We start from the raw sequence: 21,222 nt of genomic DNA, 5'->3' as shown, positions 1-21,222 counted from the left end.
GTCAGTTTTTTCAATTACAGATGCATTGTTCACAAATACTGCAAAATTAATTAATGTGGCAGAAAGAACAGGGTCAAAAATTGACACCACATGCCAAATAAGATTACCACAGAATTGAATCTACATCTCTGTGACCCAGTCTCAACTAACACTGTATGTTGTGAGCTTCACAAATGTGGTATTAATGGCAGAGCCACTAATGTACAAAGCAGTGACGTGCGGTGAGGTCAATGGCTGGGGAGGCACTGGCTAGTATCAGAGCCAGATTACACACATATGAACCTGATAGATGTAGCTTAAATTCACCATTCAATTGGCAGGTTGCACAATATTGGTTAGGTGACCGTATGTTTCATATTTCACATCAGCATTTTTTACAACACGCATACAGGTACGTATTCGATTCACGTTTTATAGGTGAATGCAATTCCACTATTCACACTCATTCAACAGTCCATTTGAAACGACTGTGTTATTTTCTGTCTGTTCATTTGAGGTAGGTCCTTAAGCTCAGACATTGGTCTTCCATTCTTTATCACTCCCTGTTTTGCTTGAAAGTCCAATTTAGAAATTTTTTTAAGGTTAGATATAACATTATCCATTTTGAAGCCGCTGGAAACTTTTTGCAAGCTAGCTAGCTTGAAGTTTACCTTGCGAGGCAGCTGGATTCGCGAGATCACAAGATTTGTGTAGCAAACCATCTGGCGCATCAGGTTAGCCTGAAGTAACGTTAACGTGGAGGGAGAGCGTGAATTACGTGGGCTCAAGACACACCCCCCTCAGTGAGGCAGATGTGATAGCTTCCTCCCCTGGTGCTTTTTCATTGCAGTTTTATGACGAAACCAGCTAGCCTAAATATATTTGATACACATATGTGAAATAAGTTACCTGCAATGGACTATGGAAGGCGAGGACATGAAATGAAGGGGTCTACAAACATTGGCGACATACAGAGACTAGAGATAGTGACAGGCACGTGTTTACTGCCCGCGCTCCATCCAGTTTCTGAGGGGTTGCGCAATCAGAGGGGAGGCTGAGCTCGTCGCTGCCTCACCTCTCATCTCTCCCTGTATTTGCAGCAGAGCGCCAAAAATTAGGCGATTTCGACTATAAAAAATGATTGGAAGCACAGCTTTATCTCTCAAAGAGATGGAATCTCTCCTTCTTGAAGAATGATCCAATATCCCATTACATGGAGTTCATAACTTTTATGACAGCATTGCAAGGACTGAAGCTGTTCCGTAGGCGAAGGCTGGCCCTACTCCTTATTATTTACTTGATATTCATATATAATGTGTTTCCATTATTTTTTACATTTCCTATATATTGTACATATTATCACTCAGATTACTGTGTGTCAGCATGGAAAATAAAACAAAGCACATCTTGCAAGATTGACTGGAAATTGATCTTTTTGTTAAAGTCCCTTACTTTCATAGTAGATCTTAAAGCCGCTGTTGGAGCGACTATTATCAGTCGTGAAGAGCAGATAGAGCTGGTTGCTGCTACTGAAGAGGAACTGAGGGACTTGTGTTCCATTGAAGGATCCGATAAGAGGGGAGAGCAGATTAGGCCCATCATGAAGCTCTAAAAAGTCATAGTTCAGTTCTGTCTGAAATCTGCCACAGATAAAAGATAAAACAAGAGTAGTTTTTTCAGTTATTTGAATAACCCACATTAAGATGTAGATCTGTACATGCAAACCAGGACAAAAAAGGACTTCACAGAAGACATTTCAAGCTCAAGCAGCTCAAGCACATTCAAATTCTAACTGACAGACATATAATCAAGGTAAATGTACAATATTAACAGAATTTTTAATTGAATACAAATATTTCTACAATGTTTTAAAGAGCTATTGCATTTGTACTGGGAAAACCAGGAATGGATCCACCCCTTGGTCATCTGCAAGTACAGTCATGCTCAGTTACACAGACCTGTCAAAGGTGATCTTGATGGAGTGTCCAGCCTCTGCTTCAATGACCCACTCACAGCTGAGAGAGTCCTTGTAATACCCTGGCCACCCAGGGGAGAGGATTACCCCACTTTGGGTGGAAAAGTGACCTCCACAAGGGGCTGGTAAGAGAGGATTACTATAGTTACCATCACCTGAAAGAAAGCCTCGGTACACATTCATGTACAAACTCACAGCGCAGAAAAATACTGGGAAAAAGATATCACTGGAAAAAACCTATAGTTGTTGGCCCCCTAATAATAAAATCACATTTACAATAGGGTGCTTATGTGGCACTCTCATTGGCCTCAATACTGTACTACTGAATACAGAAAGATTGCATTTTATTGCACATCTACTGATCACAGATGTGAAGGATATTCATAACTGCTGGATAATTAATATATCTCATAACGTAATGTATCAATTTAAATCAGCACTATCAGCAGTGAACCTATTACCCATTGAGATATCATGCGTCCTGACATGGTGCAAAGCAAAACATGGTATATTAATTTCTTCATTTCAGAAATTAGGTTCTTATTTTACCCCTCCATCTGAGCAGCATTGGTAGAAATTCTATGATTAAGCAGCAAAAGTGAACTGACTGACAATCAAATGGAAAGTGACCACCTCTGATTTGCTTTCCATTCACCATCTCAACTATCCCTCTTTCAGCATAGGTCAGTGTCTGTTTAACTTTGGCTCATTTTCACTGCAAGGGACAAAAGATCATTACCTTCACATTTTGGAATGGGCCCACTCCACATCACCTTTCCGTTATCTAATTCACAGGTAATGGTTTCTGTGCCCTGGGTCTTGATGAAGCCCTCCTCACAGATCACGGAAATAGTGCTGCCCAGCTGGAAATTGTCCCCAAAGCGTCGAGCATTTGTAGGAATCCCAGGATCAGGACACTCATTGTGGCCAAAAGCTGAACAAAATAAAAATAGATACACCACAAGTTGTGTTAAGGAAAATATTCGGAGATTTTGTGCAAGAAATGTCTCAAATTTAGCAGTTTTTCTTCTGTCTTTGATTTGCCATTGATCTCCATTTGTACATTTCAAAGGAATTCTGTTATTGTGTGCTGCAGATAACTTCTACATCAATGACTGCATCTTTTATAAAATAATACAAACAGCACAATATGTCAGCTCCTTTCAAATCAAAAGAAATGCATACAGAACTTGGTGTGGTCCAGAAATTACCACACACATGCATTGCTACGTAAATAGTTGTTCACTATTGCAGCAGAACAGCAAATCTCAAACATTGGAAGTGGAAATGTATAGTTACTGAGAAAAGTTTCATTTAAACAAGAGGTTGTTTTTTATATTAATTCGTAAAAGGTAAGATTTCTTCCTGTGTAAAAAAATATGAGTAAATGCATTGATATGGCGGAACATTTAATTGTTTTTGTCACAGACAAAATTTTGGCTTTAAGAGAACAATGTTAGAAACTGAACATGCTCAAATTGCCTTACTAAAATAACAAAAAAAAAAAAAAAAAACAGGGTTACAGTGGGTTTTTCCGTAAAGGGTGCATTTGGTACATTTCTGTACAGTTTTTATTTTCGTAGCCTATATGGTGAAGTTAGAGTCTGGGTTACCATCCAAAACTGCCGAAAAATCACAGAAAGCACTGAAAAAAGGGAGACATGGAACTGCCAATAAAAGAGCCAAACAGCATGGAATCAGTGACACTTACGACTTCTGTAAAGAACACCCAGTCATAATAATAATTACTCTTCTAGGAGAAATAAAAGATGACCTAGAACATCCTACACTACGTTCCCATTCCCTCCTGCCAAGAGTCAAGCCTTGCAAACATTACACTATCTCACATCTGGATAATTGCAATTGACAGTTGCTGTCACAACTGAAATATCACAGTCCGTATTTATCCTGCACTGACCATAGTGCTGGACAGGCTTTTGTCGCAACAGAAAATACATCAATTTCCCCATATCCAAACAAGATATTCAATGCACTGAAATGCACATTTTAAGCTCATATGTAAAATTGTGATTAGTAGGCAGTCCCATTTGCTTATTCTATAATTAGCTGTAGCCTTAGTAAATAAGACATCAATGTCATGAAGACTGCGTATACAACACCATACCCTTGTCAAGTTGTATGGATGTAAATCTGGCCCCAAGTCTGTAATGGGCCTATTTCACATCAAATGGTTATAAAACGGAAGTAAGCAAATGTAGCGTATCGCCTCGTATCGGTTTCACATTGCACCATTTTTACAATCGAAGCTATCAACCAAAAAGCTCCTTCTTTAAAGTGGATTCAAATTTCTAGTTAAAATCCATGGAACACTTAAAGACCAAAGTCATTGAAGACAAATTGCCTTCTTAAAATATGACAGTGAACAAAACATCTTTTTCATCCACTCTTCTCTACAGGGTTCGTACGGTCATGAAAAACCTGGAAAAGTCATTGAAATTTAAAATGAAATTTCCAGGCCCTGGAAAAGTTATGGAAAATAATATTTTTTGAAAAGTTTTGGAAAAGTAATGGAAATATAGCTAAAGTTGCATCAAATATAATTACTAATTAATCCAATCATAAAAAATAGTATGTATAGTAATAAAACATAAATTGGCACGTAACCTTCACAGTATTTTGGTGGTGTGAGAAGTTAAGTCGGTCCGGCTCAGTCTGTTTACAGGCACGCCTCTGCTGATGTAGCAGTTAGTAAACGTAGGCCCTACTGTGCCGACAATATGCCAGGGAAGTGCAGCTTCAATAATATATCAGGGCTCGAAATTAACTTTTTTACTTGGTAGCACTGGTGCTCCCAACTTCAAAAACTTAGGAACACCCACCAAAATGTAAGGAGCACCAACAATATGCAATAGATTTTTTATTGATAAAAAACGACAATATAACAGTACGGTTTACAAGTAACAGTTAAACTGTCACGCATAAAATGTGTCGACTCTTCAAGGAATTGCGTGTTATGCATTCAAACGACAAAGCGCTTCTTGTCACATTAATACCGCTAATTAAATCAACCGCCAGTAAACTGCATCGGAGAAATTAGCTGTTCCAACCGGGTCGCTACACAAAACGTCCACTTCAACTTTTCAGCTTTCGATAACGCTAATAAATTGAACATAAACTTTTGTCTTCAGGTAACATTAGTTAACGCGTTAGCTCTCTGTGTCGCGTGACAGTGGAGTGCAGCGAAAGGGAGTGATTGAAGGCTAATATTAACCAATTTAAAATCAGCATTAAAGGTAAGAATGTCAAGCTCGCGATTGGTTAGAAGGGTCACCGTCAGCTCACAAGGGACATGCTGAGTGTACTAACTAGCGAATGTACAGAGAAAGAGACGTTCGACTGGGAAAAAAAAAAAAAGGTCGCACCAGAACAATTATTTGCACTCGCACAAATGCTCCCAATTATATTTTGAGGTCGCACAGATTAAATTTCGGGAGCATATGCGACCAAAATTCTCGCAATTTCGAGCCCTGTTTGAGACATTGACAAAAATGTTAAACTATTCGAATTAAAATATGAGAGAATGTATCGAAGTGTGTCTGTCTGGTGTTTATTTGTTTTAGAGAGGCACCATATGTTTCAGATGCAGACCTAATTTTACTTAGTGTTATTTATTTATTTATTGACCTTTCAGCATTATTACAGGTTCATAAAGACAGTTGTCATTAAAAACACTGAATTATTTTGCTGTTACAATAAAACATCAATACTAAGTAGACAAAAAATTTTAAATATTGCAATTATCTAAGTTGAGATCTAATCTCGTATCCAAAATTTAAATTTAAAATCCGCTGTCATTTAGGAGTCTGCACATATAGGGGATTGGTGATCTCCTGTATCTCTCAGTTTGACATCTTGGGATGGCCAGTTTGTTTGAGTTCCTTGTCTGACGACCTGTGAGCTCCTCCCTGAGGGGGGGTAGCCAGTCACTGAAGTTGGACTTTAGCAGCTTTCTGGCAAAGCCAAGACACAGTTGAGTGCGTCTCTCTGATAGAGTGCACAATCCGAGAGTGCAGAGAGCCTCTGGGTACCCTGAGTACCTCTGGCCAAGTATGATTTTACAAGCCCGTTTCCGCGTGCTTTCCAGCCTTTTAGCCTGGTCTGTAGTAAGGGAACTGTGCCAGACGGGGACTGCATACTCCAGCACCAGGCGTACGTAGCCTGTGTAGATGGAAACCAGTTCTGGGTCTCGGACACCAAATTTCTTCAGGCGACGCAGAGCAAAAAGCTTCCTGTTCGCTGAGGTCAGCATGTGGTCCACCTGACTGTCCCAATGCAAATTCCTCTGGATGGTGACCCCCAGGACATTGACAGTGTCACAGACTTCCAGTATGTTCTGGTCAATGGAGAGAGTCGGCAGGGCGGGTGGATGCCTCATGTGAGTGACATGCAAAACATTACATTTCTTTGGGTTGAGTTTCATTTTGTGCTCCTCTACCCAGTTATCAAGACTATTCAGGGTCTGTTGGAGGGTACAGGGTAGTTGGAGCTGTTACAATAAATAATTCTAAATCGTCCCGCTGAGATAAAGTCATTTGTCTTGGTCATGGAAATTCAGTTAAAGGTTGTGGAGAAGTCATGGAAAAGTCATTGAAAATCATTGGTGAAAAAGTGTATGAACCCTGTCTCTAGCTAATGCATTAATTCACAATTCCTCCATACCCACAAAAATCTACCTAGCCCATCCTGCAACAGAAAATATCTCAAGAAAAAAAATGTCTTAGTCCCAGACATTATGGAGAAACCCATCCATCCATTATCTATACCCGTTTATCCTGGGCAGGGTCACGGGGGATGCTGGGGCCTATCCCAGCAAGCACTGAGAACATTATGGAGCTAAATATGATATATATACAAGTCCAGTTCCTCCTTAGGAGCAATTTCCAAACAACTGAATGTACCACAGGCATCTGTACAAACAATTGTATGCAGACACTGCATCGTTCAGGAAGGAGGCACAAATTAACTCCCAGGACTGAACAAACTTGGTCCGAAAGGTTCAGGTGAACCCCAGCACAACAACAAACGAACTGGTGAAGGTACATCAGGTACCGAAGTATCTACACCCACCATGGCCTGAAAGACTGTTGCGCAAGGCAGAAGCCCCAACTCCTAGACCGGCATAAAAAAGCCAGAATGAAGTTTGCAAGTGATCACCAGGACGAAGACCTAGTCTTTTTGAGGAGTGGTCTCTGGTCAAATGAAAGAAAAATTTAACTGTTTGGCCATAATGATCAGCATGTATGAAGGAAAAAGGGTGAGGCTTTTAATCCAAAGAACTGTGAAGCATGGGGGTGGCAGCATCATGTTGTGGGGGTTCCCTTTTGCTGGAAAAGGGACTGGTGTACTTCAGAAAATAGATGGCATCATGAGGAAGGAGGATTATCTAGAAATACTGAAGCAACACCTCAAGACATCAGCTAGAAAGTTGAAAGCTGGTTGCAACTGGGTCTTCCAGCAGAACAATGGGCCTCATTCACCAATCGTTCTTAAAAAGAATTTTCTTCTTAAAACCCACTTACGCAGTTTTCAGACTCTGACATTCACCAATGTTTTCTTATTTGGGATCTGTTCTTAGGTAAGAACAGAATCTACGCACACTCAAGAGCACACTTACGCACATTTGAGTGCTGACATGTTTGTGCAAAATAATTGGTTATTGCCTTTTCTTCAATTCTACAGTTGTATAATATTATAGGATTTAAATTACAATAATATTTCTATCATTTATAATATTTTTTAATAATTATTTTCATTATTTTACAAAGCATTAAGGTGCCAGGTTCCACCTCAGAGGGTGGTTGCCTCAGCGGGAGTTCATCTGTAAATAAATGATTTAAAAAAAAACAACCTGCAAAAGCAAACGTTTAAATACTGAATACAAACTAAGCACTTAGGTAACACTTTTTAAACACATGGGCATGTTGATGAAGAGAACACTTATTCAGAGGCGTCACTAGTGGGGTGACACCAAAATGACTGGAAATACATTTTTTGTGCAGTGTTTTGTGCAGCGACGGGTTTACTCCAATGCAGTTTACTGCCGGTTGATTTAATTAGCGGTATTAATGTGACGAGAAGTGCTTCGTCATTTAAATGCATAACACGCAATTCCTTGCGCCCACTCCCACCAGCATTTTTTATTTATTTATTTTCCTCAGATTTGACATCAAACCATTTTTTTTACTTCATCAGTTGTGCGCCCTTCTCCGGATACAGCATTCACTGAACGAGTAATAGCATCCCATGCATATTTTTTTGTGTTATTTTATATCCACTACTGACGCTACTAAATATGACAGGTCGTTTGCTGTTCACTTCCCGCAGCAATACCTCCACTTCAGAACTAAAGAAGTTTTTCTTACGTTAGGAGTCCGGTGCTCCACCCTCTTTAGATTTTCGTTTGGGCATTATTGACTTTGTTCGCTCTCAACTTTTCTGTTCGATTTGTGTGTGTGCACACGGCCCTGCAGTCTCATGCCCTTTTATGGGGATTGGCGGGGCGTTTACCTATGCTAATTAGGAACAACTGGCACGCGCTTTACATTTACGAAGACAATGGGATTCATCATTTTAAGATGTTCATTCATCATGTGCGAACAATTCTGCGGTTTAAGAACAGGTCATGAATCTGACGTAGATTTTTCTTAGGACCTTTCTTAAGAACAAATTTAAGAAAAAACTTAGCATACCTCCAAAGTTGTAACAAAATGGCCGAAAGTATTGTGTGTCCATCACAAAGTCCTGACCTGAACCCCATAGAAAATTTGTGGAATGAACTGAAAAAGCGTGTCCGAGCAAGGAGGCCCACAAACCTGACTGAGTTACACCGGTTCTGTCAGGAGGAATGGGCATAAATTCTGGCAAAGTATTGTAAAAAGCTTGTGGAAAGCTACCTCAAGCGTTTGATTCAAGTTAAGCAATTAAAATGGCCACCAAATACTAACAAAGTGTATGTAAATTTGGGACCACTGAAAATCTGATATAGTACATAAAAGCTGAAATAAATTTGTCTCTTAGCTATTATTTTGAAATGGCCTCTTATGGAAATAAAGTAAATACCCTACTTGACATGACACAGGAAATGTATGGTAACATGAAATGTGTGGAGTTGTGGAAAATTGAGTTTGAATGTCTTTAGCCTAGGTCAGTGGTAACCAACCTTTTCAAGCCCAAGATCACTTTTTATTAAAATGTAAGCCGAAATCTACCACTCCGATATCTTCCAATTAAAACCCACTTACCACGAGTAAGACTGTTCACTGTAATATTTATTTTTGCAATTTCTGTTACGACAGGCTCTATGTACATGCATACATACACACAAAGAAAGACACAGTTATGTACAGTTATCTGTTCAATGCAGAACATTCATATTTATGGTAGGCCTATCTGTTCAATGCAAAATATTCATATTTACAGTATCTGTTCAATGCACAATATTCATATTTAGTTTCTCAGTTCAATGAATAATATTCATATTTACAGTATCTGTTCAATGCACAATATTCATATTTAGTTTCTCAATTCAATTAATAATATTCACATTTACAGATACCTTGTCATGTAAGTCCTGTAGTTTTATTTTTACTTTTGGAAGCCAAAATAAACATATTGACGCTGAATGTACCTTAACATAACAACATCGATATGGCTGAGGATTCGGTGAAAAAGAAATCAAAAATGTATTATTTCCACCCGGAATGATAGCGTGAATTTCTTTTCACGTCAGCGAGTGAGAAGACTATATGCCTCATATGCCAACAGGCGGTAGCCTTGCCAAAACGTACCAACTTGGACGTTTCTGTAGCTGCCTTGCTTATTGCTGTAGGCGCGATGAAAAGCGACTGCTGTGCTTTTAGCCCTTTTTTCAGTTCATTGATTATTTTTTATCTTAATGCGCTGTTGAGTGGATACGAGTCTTTGAATTTAGCATGGGTGGTAGCCAGGGGTTAAATTGGGATTTGGGAGGTTGGTGGACCCTGAGATCTGCTGGGAGGTGCGTGAAAAAAGATACAAACCAATGAATGTCTCAGCTCAAAATAGTTTTATCTTTAATGTATTGTGCACATAATTGTAATTAAGGAAAACAATGTTTTAAAAAGAATGTATACTATTGATGCAAGCTTTTACATAAAATATTTAAAGTTTACTGAGTGTCATTAACGCTGAGAATTTTTTTACCCACAAAAATAATCGGATATCCTCCTCTTTTGTCCTCCCTTTCTTCCTCCTTTATCCATCTTTCTTAAACTGTCGAATTGAAACAAAATAAAACCAGCGGCGACTGGTGAGCTGAAAATTGGTGATGCACAAAACTTTGCTTTAAACTAATCATTAATCTCGAACTGTTTTAATTAATTTTCAGTGATTAACAAGCATGCAAACGATCTGAAGCAATTGGAAAGGGACACACAGCTTCGCATTGTGTAAGGGAGATTAAATGATAAATGCAATTTAGAAAAATACGTTTTAATCACTAAGCAGTGGCGGAATCTTCCCCTGATTTTCCTTGAGTATCAATGCAATTAATGCATAAAATAGGCTACTCAATAGCAATACTATCATATAGCCAGCTCTCCCCAAATAGGCAGTTTTAGCGAGTAGCCCATAGGCATTATGGCCTACATTTATTTTCATTTGCAGTACGAAATTGTGCACATTTTTAATCAACATTATTTGTGGATCCATGCACTTCTTTCTTTGTAGGTTTGCTTTTGCTGGTTATTCTGAAAGCTAACACAGTAGATAACAGACTGGTGTATCTTGTTTGTTAAGTGTAGAATACTTGGTGATTAAAACTGATTCTAACGGATGAATTGAATTTATGACTTAATCCCCCTAACACGGTATGAAGACGCTGTGTTAGGCTACTTGCTATTTGATTAGTCAGATCGAGGGCACACTTGATAATAAAGGAAAAATTACTAATGATTAGTTTAAAGGAAAGTTTTGCGCCCCACCAATTTTCAGCTCACCTGTCGCCGCTGTGAATGTTATGTATGTGGGAAATATTCAATTCTAGCTTAGCTGCTGACCAGCAACCTGCTGATTTTGCTCAAGCAGTCCAAGTTGCCGTTAATAATAGCTGGCGTTTGTGGGGGCTGTTTATTCATCTCTCTTTAAAATGTTGCACAGATGAAATTACATGTTAATGAAATTACCTACCGCGTCTGCTTCCAAACAATCAAGACAATCAACGATATTTTGCTGTCTGTGCCTGTCTATATAAATGACTGTTCCTCCTGAGTTTTTTTTTTTCTTCTGATTTTTGATTGGTTGAGCGAGTAACTGGCTAGAGGGAACAAATGGACTGGAGCATACAAAAAATTGACTGGATTGTCATAGTTATTTGTAAAACTGCCGGTAAAAATGATTTATTTATTTACCAAAGCGTCCACCCCCAATTTAACCCCTGGTGGTAGCATGAAAATGCTCCAGGTTGCCACATTTTGGCAAGGCTACCGCCTGTTGACAGAAGCAGCTGGCGACTCCACATGTATCAGAGGAGGAATGTGGTAGTCTACACCCTCCTCAGACCGACAGAGGATAGCGCATCGACCAGGACCGTGATACACACGGGGAACTGGTATGACGACTAAATTGGGGAGAAAATGGCAACAAAAAAAAGAGAGAAAAAAAACGGAAAATAGGGACATGCTGGTTACCCATAACATTTTTGTGTGTATTTTAGTGAAATGTATGTCGATAAACAGTTATTCAACAAACTTCGTGGTCAGACTGTGAAACTTAACAATAGTCAAAAATAGAGTTTTGAGTCTAACATCATCCATGTTAGTTTCACTTACGGTGCATGTCCACTGCAGCATCAAACATCGCGTGTCGACGTGTTGCTTCACTTCACCTGGCTGCTTGGGGGCGTGTCAAAAAAAATGTGGTGGGCGATTTTTTTAAATTAAGTTTTTGGGTTAGGGCTAGCGAAGTTGGTGCCAAGTTAACAAGATAGCTATCTATCTATCGTATATCAAACCGGATAATTCGCCGCCAATTTTAAATCCAGATAACATCCCAATATATTACAAACCCGCCATGGACCGCAACAAGAAGCTAGTAATAGCTGCTCTCTACCTCGTATAACACCGGGAATGCGGCTACAGAAATTATCAGTTTTTCCTCCATCCTCAAAATGTGCGGAACTTTTTTTAACGAACAAGATTTTGGCTAGCCGGCTGAAAAAACAGCAGCACAGCCTTCACCTGATTGGCTCAATGGAACGCGCTTGACAGATTCATTTGCATAAAGTTGAGCTCTGCTCAACTTTTTCGTCGCGCTGCTACCCGTCGCTTCAGCGTGCCGCTACCAGAATGCATTGTGGGTACGATTGACGGTTGTCCCATAGGAAATGAACGGCAGGCGTCAAATCATGCTTTTTTCGACGCTGCAGTGGACATGCACCGTTAGGATATAGGGGAGAGTCGGTATAAATGTAACGCATCATAAATGTAAACAGTAAATAACTTTTTGTTCACTGCTGCTACATTTGTCATTTGAGGATTATATACGCGCAATTTAGTCCTATACCAAATAATTAATGGAAAAAGAAACAGCATTTATTGCATGCATTTATTATAAGCACACACCAGATTGGTCTGCATAGTAGGCTTTGGCTATTTAGTATTGTGTTTGTTTTTAATGCAAAATGAATTGTTTTACATTCAAGGCAATAGGCCCGTAGTCGTTTCTCTCCTGTCAGTGTCTAGTTCCTTGTTTACCGAATAGGGGAATGAACAATTATTGAAATTAGTGAATTATTGAAATAAACAATAATTGTTTAACATTTTGATGTGCGGAATTTTTTTAAATTTTGAGGCATCTTTGAGAGAGACCGGCAAAGATGTGCACAGACCATTGAGTGTAGGCTACATAAGAACTGGAGAGGGTAGGACTGGACAGGTGGTGAAGCCTTGTAAGTAAAGACAGTTTTATACTTCTGTGGAGGGAGAACACGTAAAAATGGGTCTGTGTAGGGGATGTGCAAAATGTGCGGCATGTGGGAAGCTTGCAGACCACATCCTTGTTGATGTTGCGTACCTTCCCAAGAATTTAAAAGCGCGTAGTTAGCAACCAGTGCCCACATATGCCGCAGAGAAGATGACTGGTTGACTGTTGACATGAGGTCACTATCAGACGGCTCTGGCTAACAGGTTATAACAGGTGATTCACAAAACCGATAGCTAATGTTAAATATGCAGCTAAATGCGCTTTTATCAGGTGAATGTCTTCGTTACTACAAGTTACATCTAGCTGAGCATTTTTGTGGTCATTGGTGCAGTATTTAGTAGGTTTGAAAATATGAATGAAGGTAGTAATGTATATATATTTCATTGTTTATTCTGTCTGGTTATCTCTGTCTTGTATTATTCTGGCTACCTGGATACGTAAAACAGCCAACTTTACTTTTCTTTAAGGCACTAGCTAATCGCTTTCTTTAGAACTATAACGGTCAGTAACAAAATCTAATTACGTGGCCTGCGCAACCCGACGCACAAGTATAAATGATCTGCCCGTTCACGAGTGCCGCACACAACGCAAACTATACAGACTACGCAGAAGTATAAAACAGCCTTAACAGGGAAACCGTCTCTATTACACATGCTTCAGGGAAAAGTGCTTGCTGCGCATTGAAGTTAATGTATTTTGCCCTCAACACGCGCAGTACAGGCTTACTTCCGGGACTTCACAAGCTTAGGTTAGCTGAAGGCGTGCCTGCCTGTGCAGTTAAATATGCATGTCTATGGCGCAGACGAGAGACGCTAGCAAAAGCAAGTGAGGGAAATGTGAAACCTGACACCATGATATGCTGAATAAAAATTGTTATTAATTATTCAACGGTTTTTACTGGCAGAGGTCTTAGTGTGCAATGATTTAAAAATGATAATAAATCACTCACAGCAGGTTTTGGTAGCAGCCAGGTGCGAAGGTCTCGCTCTCTCCTCTGACATGTGTTTGAGCTACTGTACGTAGGCCTTTGTAATTTCATTGGAGCAAATTTTATCCTGCTATCTGTGGTCTTTTGTTGTTGCTGTTTCAATGTCATTAAAATCATTTTAACTCAAATATACTGGCTTGTGCAAATTTATCGTCAATTTATCCTCGGCAGCACTGTATCCGACAGTAGCCTACAGTGTGAATATAGTTTATTCAACTGATGATGTTTGATCGTTCAGTTGCTAAATAGCCTGTCAGAGGAGAGACAGACACAATCGCACATCCGCATTCCGTATCATCACCTGGCTACTGTCACAGTGGGGCTGTGAAGGCAAGCCAAACTCCAGGAAACTGGAGTCAGACTTGGCCTATATTATTGAGTTTGTTTGTTTAACATCCATACGTTCACCCAACTCCTAAAAAAAAGAGACAAATGTTTTTATTAGTAAGCTAGCTGGCAAGATGGATGCATTTTCACACCCATGCTTAAAATGTTGGGCATGTGGCGCTTTACGATTGTGTTCCCTAACCTAAATGTAGGTATAGCATCTAAAAAAAAGCAGCTAAAAGTGCAAACAGCACAACTGTGTGTGTGTATATACAGTCAGTCCATAATGTTTGAGAGACATATTTATTCTCGATTTGGCTCTGTACTCAATTTTAGATTTGTAATCAAACCATTTACATGTGATTAAAATGCATTCTCAGTTTTTATTTAAGGGAATTTTTATATACTTCGGTTTCACCATTATTGAAATTATCACATTTTTTTATACATAGCCCCCCATATTAATTTTATATAAATGAAAGTCATCATTTTTAGTACTTTGTCACATATCCTTTGCATGCAATGACTGCTTGAACTCTGTGACCCATAGACATCACCAGGTGCTGAGTAACTTGGTGATACTCTGGCAGGCCTGTACTGCAACCACCTTCAGCTCCTGCTTGTTTTGGTGGTTTGTTGCCTTATGCTTTTTCTTCAGAATATGAAACACATGTTCAGTTGGGTTCAGATTAGGTCAAGGTGAATGTAACAAATTTTCCAGTCTTTAACTTTGAAAATGTCCATTATTGCTTCAGTATGTTTAGGATCATTGTCTAGATGTAAAATGAAGAGCCGTCCAATGAGTTTGGAGGCATTTTAGTAGATAAGATCCTTCCGTAAACTTCAGAATTAATTCTGGTGCTATCAGTAGTGACAGCATCAATAAAGGCAAGTGAGCCAGTATCTGTGGCAGCCATACATGCCCAAACCATAACCCACCACTATGTTTCACAGATGAGGGAGGTGCTTTGAATCTTTGGCAGTTCCATTTGGCCTCCACACTTTGCTCTTGTCCTCACTCTGATACAAGCGAATCTTGATCTCATCTGTCAACAAGATCTTTTTCCACAACTCTGCAAGTGCTCTGCAGGAAACCTGGCCACCCTGTTTTTGTGGATAACTAGTGGTGTGCATCTTGCAATGTTGCCTCCATAGTTTGTGAAGTCTTCTGGAGACAGTAGTCACTTACACATTCACAATTTCTGCACCCATAGTGGTAATAGGAAGTTTAAAAAAGCGGTCTATCCAGTGTTAAATAAAAGCTTAGAAAGTGCAATTTACTACATCAATTGTTTGATTACAAATCTAAAATTGAGTACACAGCCAAATCATGTCAAATATTATTGATCTCATGTATGTATGTATATGTAAGGAATAAACCACGAAGGGCTGTCCCGTTATTGGAAAATAATGTATGACGGGGGTGGTGATGCGGCCGAGGCCAAGCCAAGGTCGCTTAACCACCACCAAATAATTAACCACCACTACATTATTTTCCAATAACAATGACTATATATGGTTACTATGGTTACGGTTATGGTTTATTGACTTAATCAGTTGAAAGTGAACTATTCTTCCACGGCCGTTTGGGCACATTATTTTACTGTTGTCAAGCAAATCTGTGGTTGGTAGTTCTATTTGGACCGTTGTTAAGCAAAAACCTCTGGTCGTTAATTCTATAAAAACGATTCTATCAAGAAAAAATAGTTCCTTCTTGTTTTATACCATACAATTAACACCAATTTTGGTCATTTTTGTCATTACATTATTTAAGAAAACTACATGAAACCATAACTCAATCAAATGAATCTCCCTAGCTTTGTCTTGCTTTTTAAAATGTTGCGGTCTCGCAGTGTAGACATTGCGTTTTTCCAAGACACTCGGAAACTGGGTTTGAATGCCAGTTAGCTTTATGATAGGTTCGCCGTCACTTGTCACCTAGCCAATATTAAAATTCTGGGTTTTAGGTCAGAATGGTCTCACAGCACGCTTGTTATCCCGGCTAGCTAGCTAGATAACTACTGAATTGTATTCAAAACAGCGGTTATTACAAACAGAATCGTTCACAAAGATACAGATGAAAATGCGTCCCGTAGCCATGAGTTAAATATTGAACACCTATTCTGCTGTCCAAATAAGGGACGATTCCGTATTTTGCGGGATGGTTGGCATCCCTAAATAAAGCCAGTAACTAGAACCGTGATTCAACGTTGCCATCTATTGCGAAATTGGACATTGAAAAGGGGAGGGGACATAACAATTCAAAATCGAAAGAATAATGTTGCTGTTTTAACTGCATTACAATGCTGGATTTTGTAGCGCATTGATTTTAGAACTGTTAAAAGGCCGAGGTATCTCTTTACTGAGAAATAATGCCCACCCTTGGACCAATCAGAATCGAGTATTCAGCCAAGTCGTTATATATATATATATATATATATATATATATATATATATATACATACACACACTACATGGCATATACACATACAAGTATGTGGACCCCCCATGTCCAACATACCATCCAAAATGATGGGGATCAATACGGAGTTGTTCCACCCTTTGCTGCTATAACAACCTGCACTGCTCTGGGAAGGTAGTGATGTTGGAGCATTATTGCAGGGATTTTCTTTCTCTTCTCAGCCAGAAGAGCATTAGTGAGGTCGGGCACTGCTTTGGTGAATAGGCTGAATGTCCTCTATGGAAGGTCTATGATGGACCAAATTCTCCCACGTCACTCCTCTTCTGTGATCACTCCACTGGCTACCGGTTGCTGCCAGGATCCGGTTCAAAGCCCTGACCCTTGCCTACACTGCAGCCAACAGGACAGCCCCCATCTACTTGCAGGACATGATTCGATCCTATGTCCCTGCTCGACCACTCCGCTCTGTGGCAGCAGGGCGCCTTGTAACCCCTCCCGCCCGACCAAAGGGATCACAGAGCTTCTCCACCTTAGCTCCCCAGTGGTGGAACAAACTCCCCATCCCTCTCCGAACCTCCCCCTCACTACCCATCTTCCGCCGTGGCCTGAAGACCTCATCTCTTCAGACTATACCTAGACTAACCACCACCACGCTATATATTTCACTCTAAATCCCCCCCCCCCCCCCCTTTTCCTGACACTTGTTACATGTTGCCCCATCCCAGCACTTTTTGGTAATTTGTATTTGTCCTAATACTGTAGCTTATTCTTCTGCCTAGTTGGCTTTGCAGAGGTTAGGTCTGAATAGTGTTCACTGTGTGAACTAAACTGTGTTCTTGGCTAGAAATAGCTGTACAAAATAAGTATTGTATCTTACTGAACCTGTGTTTAGTAGTTGTCCATGACCATGAAAGCACTTTTTGTACGTCGCTTTGGATAAAAGCGTCTGCCAAATAAATGTAATGTAATGGACCTTCTGTGGTATATATACAGACCAAAAATATTAGGCCACATGTCATTTGAATTCTCATTGAGAATAACCTTTTCACAATATGTTTAACCCTCTGGGGTCAAGAGCTCCGCCGGCGGAGCTCGACAAGATGAAATTTACTTTCGTTTCTATTTGGATGATTAACTTCACGTGCTGTTATCATACAGACGCAACAAAAACATTGACAGAAACCTTAGAATCGCGACTTTCCAATGCGCCCATTGGCAAATAATATGAATTGTTTTAAATGTTCTAAATTTGATTAATTAGATCATGTATGCTTCGTTAAACTTTACTCATTACTATGTGAATTTCGCTCAGCAGGAAGTCCGCCCAAATCGCATTCACATGTTAACAACATGATAATTACTCTCCATAGAAGGAGACTAAAGGAGGGGCGATGCGAGATCCATGTGAGAAATGCCAAATCTGCGAAAGCGGGATAGAATGTCAACGTGTCACCTAATTCACTTCTTTTGAAGTGAACATTTCGTTTAATTTTGGAAAATGGTCCGTCCGGAAGCCGACGCTGATGAAGAGCGGTGTCATTTCGAACAGCGAACTGATCCAGCTGAGGATCAACTTCATGCGTAAGTATATTTCTTATGATCATATTGGTAAATATGTGTACTGCATTGCAACGTATCTGTGTGTTTGTAGGAATATCCAGCAATATGCGCGTTTGTAAATTCCCACACTACGAACGATTCGAACTATTGCATCTCAAAATTATAGGCTAGGCTCTCTGCGTCTGGTTGTGTTAGAAGTATCAGGTAGACTGTATGTTTTTCGATCATATTGGTAATAAATAGCACGTGGCGTGGCTAAGATTCTAAAACTGATGTCCTCGCACAATCGATATTAGCATACTGTAAGTAAATTCGGGAAACAGCAATATAATAACCACTTAGCTAAACAGACCTAGCCTACTTCAGATTGAGGCATTGTTATTGATGAGTTGCGTGTAGTTGAGCTGGAATATCAATGTTTATTTAGTTTAGCTAATGTTGTTTAATTGATAGCTTGCATTATTTGTAAATGTGTGCTGTATTACATTCTCTGTGTGTTTGTAGGAATATTCACTAATATGCGCGCTTGTAAATTCCCACACTACGAACGATTCTAACCATTGCTTCTCAAAATTATAGGCTACCTCTCTGCGTCTGGTTGTGTTTGTTTGGTTCTTTGTTTGTATATGATGTAACCATGTCACATTTCCTAAGTTTTGTTTTCATTAGTTAGTGGTTTGCCCCTTTTTTGTAAAGCACATTTAATTTTCACCTGTTGAAGGAAATGTGCTATATAAATAAAGTTTGATTTGATGTCACATTTCCTAACAATTTTGTTTTTATCATATTTACAGAGATGCTGATCAGGAAACACGGCCTAGTTCACCACTAGCTAAGAGGCCACGCAAGCGTTGCAAGAGTACACCAGTCTCATCTCATCTTCCATGCGTATAGTTTGCTTCAATAAAGGTTCTGAAAATCAAAAGATGTCTTTGTTTCTGTCTTCTAAATGGCTCACTGAGTCTTTGTCTTAGTGGTGGGGAGGCATGCGGCCAAGTGTGAATAGCCTACTTAGCTGGCAGGTCATCCTACCCAATTACAGAATTCATTACAGAAAGGCCATTTGCCCTCCCATTCTCACCTGGTGTTGAAAAATAGTAGTCACAACACTAACTTTTAGCAATGTATTTTATATTTCTCATTGGATTTGCTAAAATATTTTGTCATCTTTTGATACCCAAGACCTTGATGAACACATTTCAGTGACCAAAAGTCTTAGTCACAATTGTTCAGTGTGCTTTATTACAACATTCCTGTGCATGTGCAAAACTAATGTTTATTTATGTTTGTGTGTTTTTAGAGCAGTTTACAATCCACACATGATTATGACCTACTTACTGCTGCCATATTATTGTAGCTGAGTCTGTGCTAAAAACAAAGATATGAAACACTTTGGAATCACTGTATATAAAGTTGATGAAATTTACACAAATGTCAGAGCATCGCACAATCACCAGTGTGCCTCATTTTACCCTTAGACCCCAGAGGGTTAATATCTAAGTTAACTCCTTCTTCTTAGCCATGTTTCTTGCAACTTTAGTGCCTACTTTACTTACACTACTGGCCAAAGGTATTAGGCTACCTGTGGTTTTAAAGAAAACTGAAGGTATGATTTCAGTCAGTTTAACTACCCCATCCACCTCCGTCCCACCAACTTCACCACCCACTTTGAAAAACGATTGGATAGATTTCCAATAATTTGTTTAATTGTAATTAAAGCCAGGGGAGGCTATTTTGAAGAAATTCCTCAAAATTCCACCATGAGGCCCTCTCCTCTCCTTTCACTGCTGAACCACCAGTCCCCTTGCCTAATATGGGCCTAACACTAAAATTTAAACACCACCGAAAGCTTAAAAAGCAAATGCTGAACCTAATTCACAAAAAAAGAAAGCTTTGTGTTTGTTCTTTCAAGCATTCTCAGTTGGTATTTTGAAAAGCTGCATTTCAAAAAACATTAAACGTCCATTGTGTAGGCTATGTATTTCCATAGCTTTTTGGGAAAGGCAAAGAAGGTGACCCTCATTCTGAGGAGCATGTACCAAGCTTTAAGAAATTTAACTCACTTCTAGAAAGAAAAAACTGGTACTAAGTGTAATTTAGAAATTAAAATAAAAAACAGCCAATTAAAACATAACACTGACTAAAACACATGAAAAACCTATAACATAAGGCATGAAAATAACATAACGGCAGAGAGAAAGGCCATATGACAGTGTGTTCTGATGATACAAGAAATCGTAAATTTTGTGGGGGTTTTGTGTTGGACACACCTAATGGACAAAGCAGATGCACAAAAGCAGGAAAAATTCCAAGCTACATGTATTTTCATTTTATAAGATAGCATTAGGCTACATGGCTCGCCGTAAGTTTTACCTCATTTCCTTTCTAGTTCTTATAAGGTACAGTTTGATGACCAGTTGCCATATTTGCAAGCTAGCCTGCTAACAAGCGAGATCACAGGTACAAAAGGGAAACTTCTTGATTGCCTTTGCAGTCTCACAGCACTTCGAATTAAGCGAATAGGTTAGAGTTTTCAAGGTTTGTAATGAAGTAGTGCTAGCACCAACTATTTTCATGAGGTGTCTGCTAACATCAGTGCAAGCTAGCTAATAGTAATGCAGCAAGGTTTTCAGAGGCTTGTCAGTACTGTTTTTTCAGAGGCTAACCTAAAAATCGCATGCCTAACTACCGTAGTGTACAACAGAATAATTTGACATTTATTTAATTTACTTTCTGGAAGCCACCAAGGCTAGCTAACCTAGCTACTACAGATATATGTTAATTGGAAGTTTAAAGCATCTACGGTCATGAAGGAGGTTGTCATGGAAAGGTCAGAGTTCAGGAAACCACCTGGATGTGCCGTGATGTAACTGTGAATGGAAAATGCATGGCTGTTTTTAGGGGAACATTTAAAAAATAAAAATTAAAATCGTACTATTTACATGTTTCTAAAATTCTAGTGGCCGTTTGGGGCCCCTCTGCTCATCAGGG

The 21,222-nt window shown here is 39.4% G+C and overlaps 1 protein-coding gene across 9 annotated transcripts in view; it reads right to left on the bottom strand.

Moving 5' to 3' along the window:
* The window catches only part of csmd3b (CUB and Sushi multiple domains 3b), a 938,142-nt gene that overhangs the window by 527,492 nt on the left and 389,428 nt on the right, over window positions 1-21,222 (bottom strand). For all 9 annotated transcript variants that reach the window (XM_035430384.1, XM_035430386.1, XM_035430391.1 and 6 more), the window contains 3 exons: window positions 2,694-2,888; window positions 1,938-2,076; window positions 1,432-1,619 (listed from right to left, as the gene is read on the bottom strand). In XM_035430384.1, coding sequence (XP_035286275.1) covers window positions 1,432-1,619; window positions 1,938-2,076; window positions 2,694-2,888 — 522 coding nt within the window. The remainder of the gene's footprint in view (window positions 1-1,431; window positions 1,620-1,937; window positions 2,077-2,693; window positions 2,889-21,222) is intronic.

The sequence above is a fragment of the Anguilla anguilla genome, chromosome 8, assembly GCF_013347855.1.
Source record: "Anguilla anguilla isolate fAngAng1 chromosome 8, fAngAng1.pri, whole genome shotgun sequence".
In the NCBI taxonomy this organism is placed as follows: domain Eukaryota; kingdom Metazoa; phylum Chordata; class Actinopteri; order Anguilliformes; family Anguillidae; genus Anguilla; species Anguilla anguilla.
The sequence above is the reverse complement of the archived record's forward strand: the minus strand, read 5'-3'. Positions and strand labels throughout refer to the sequence as shown.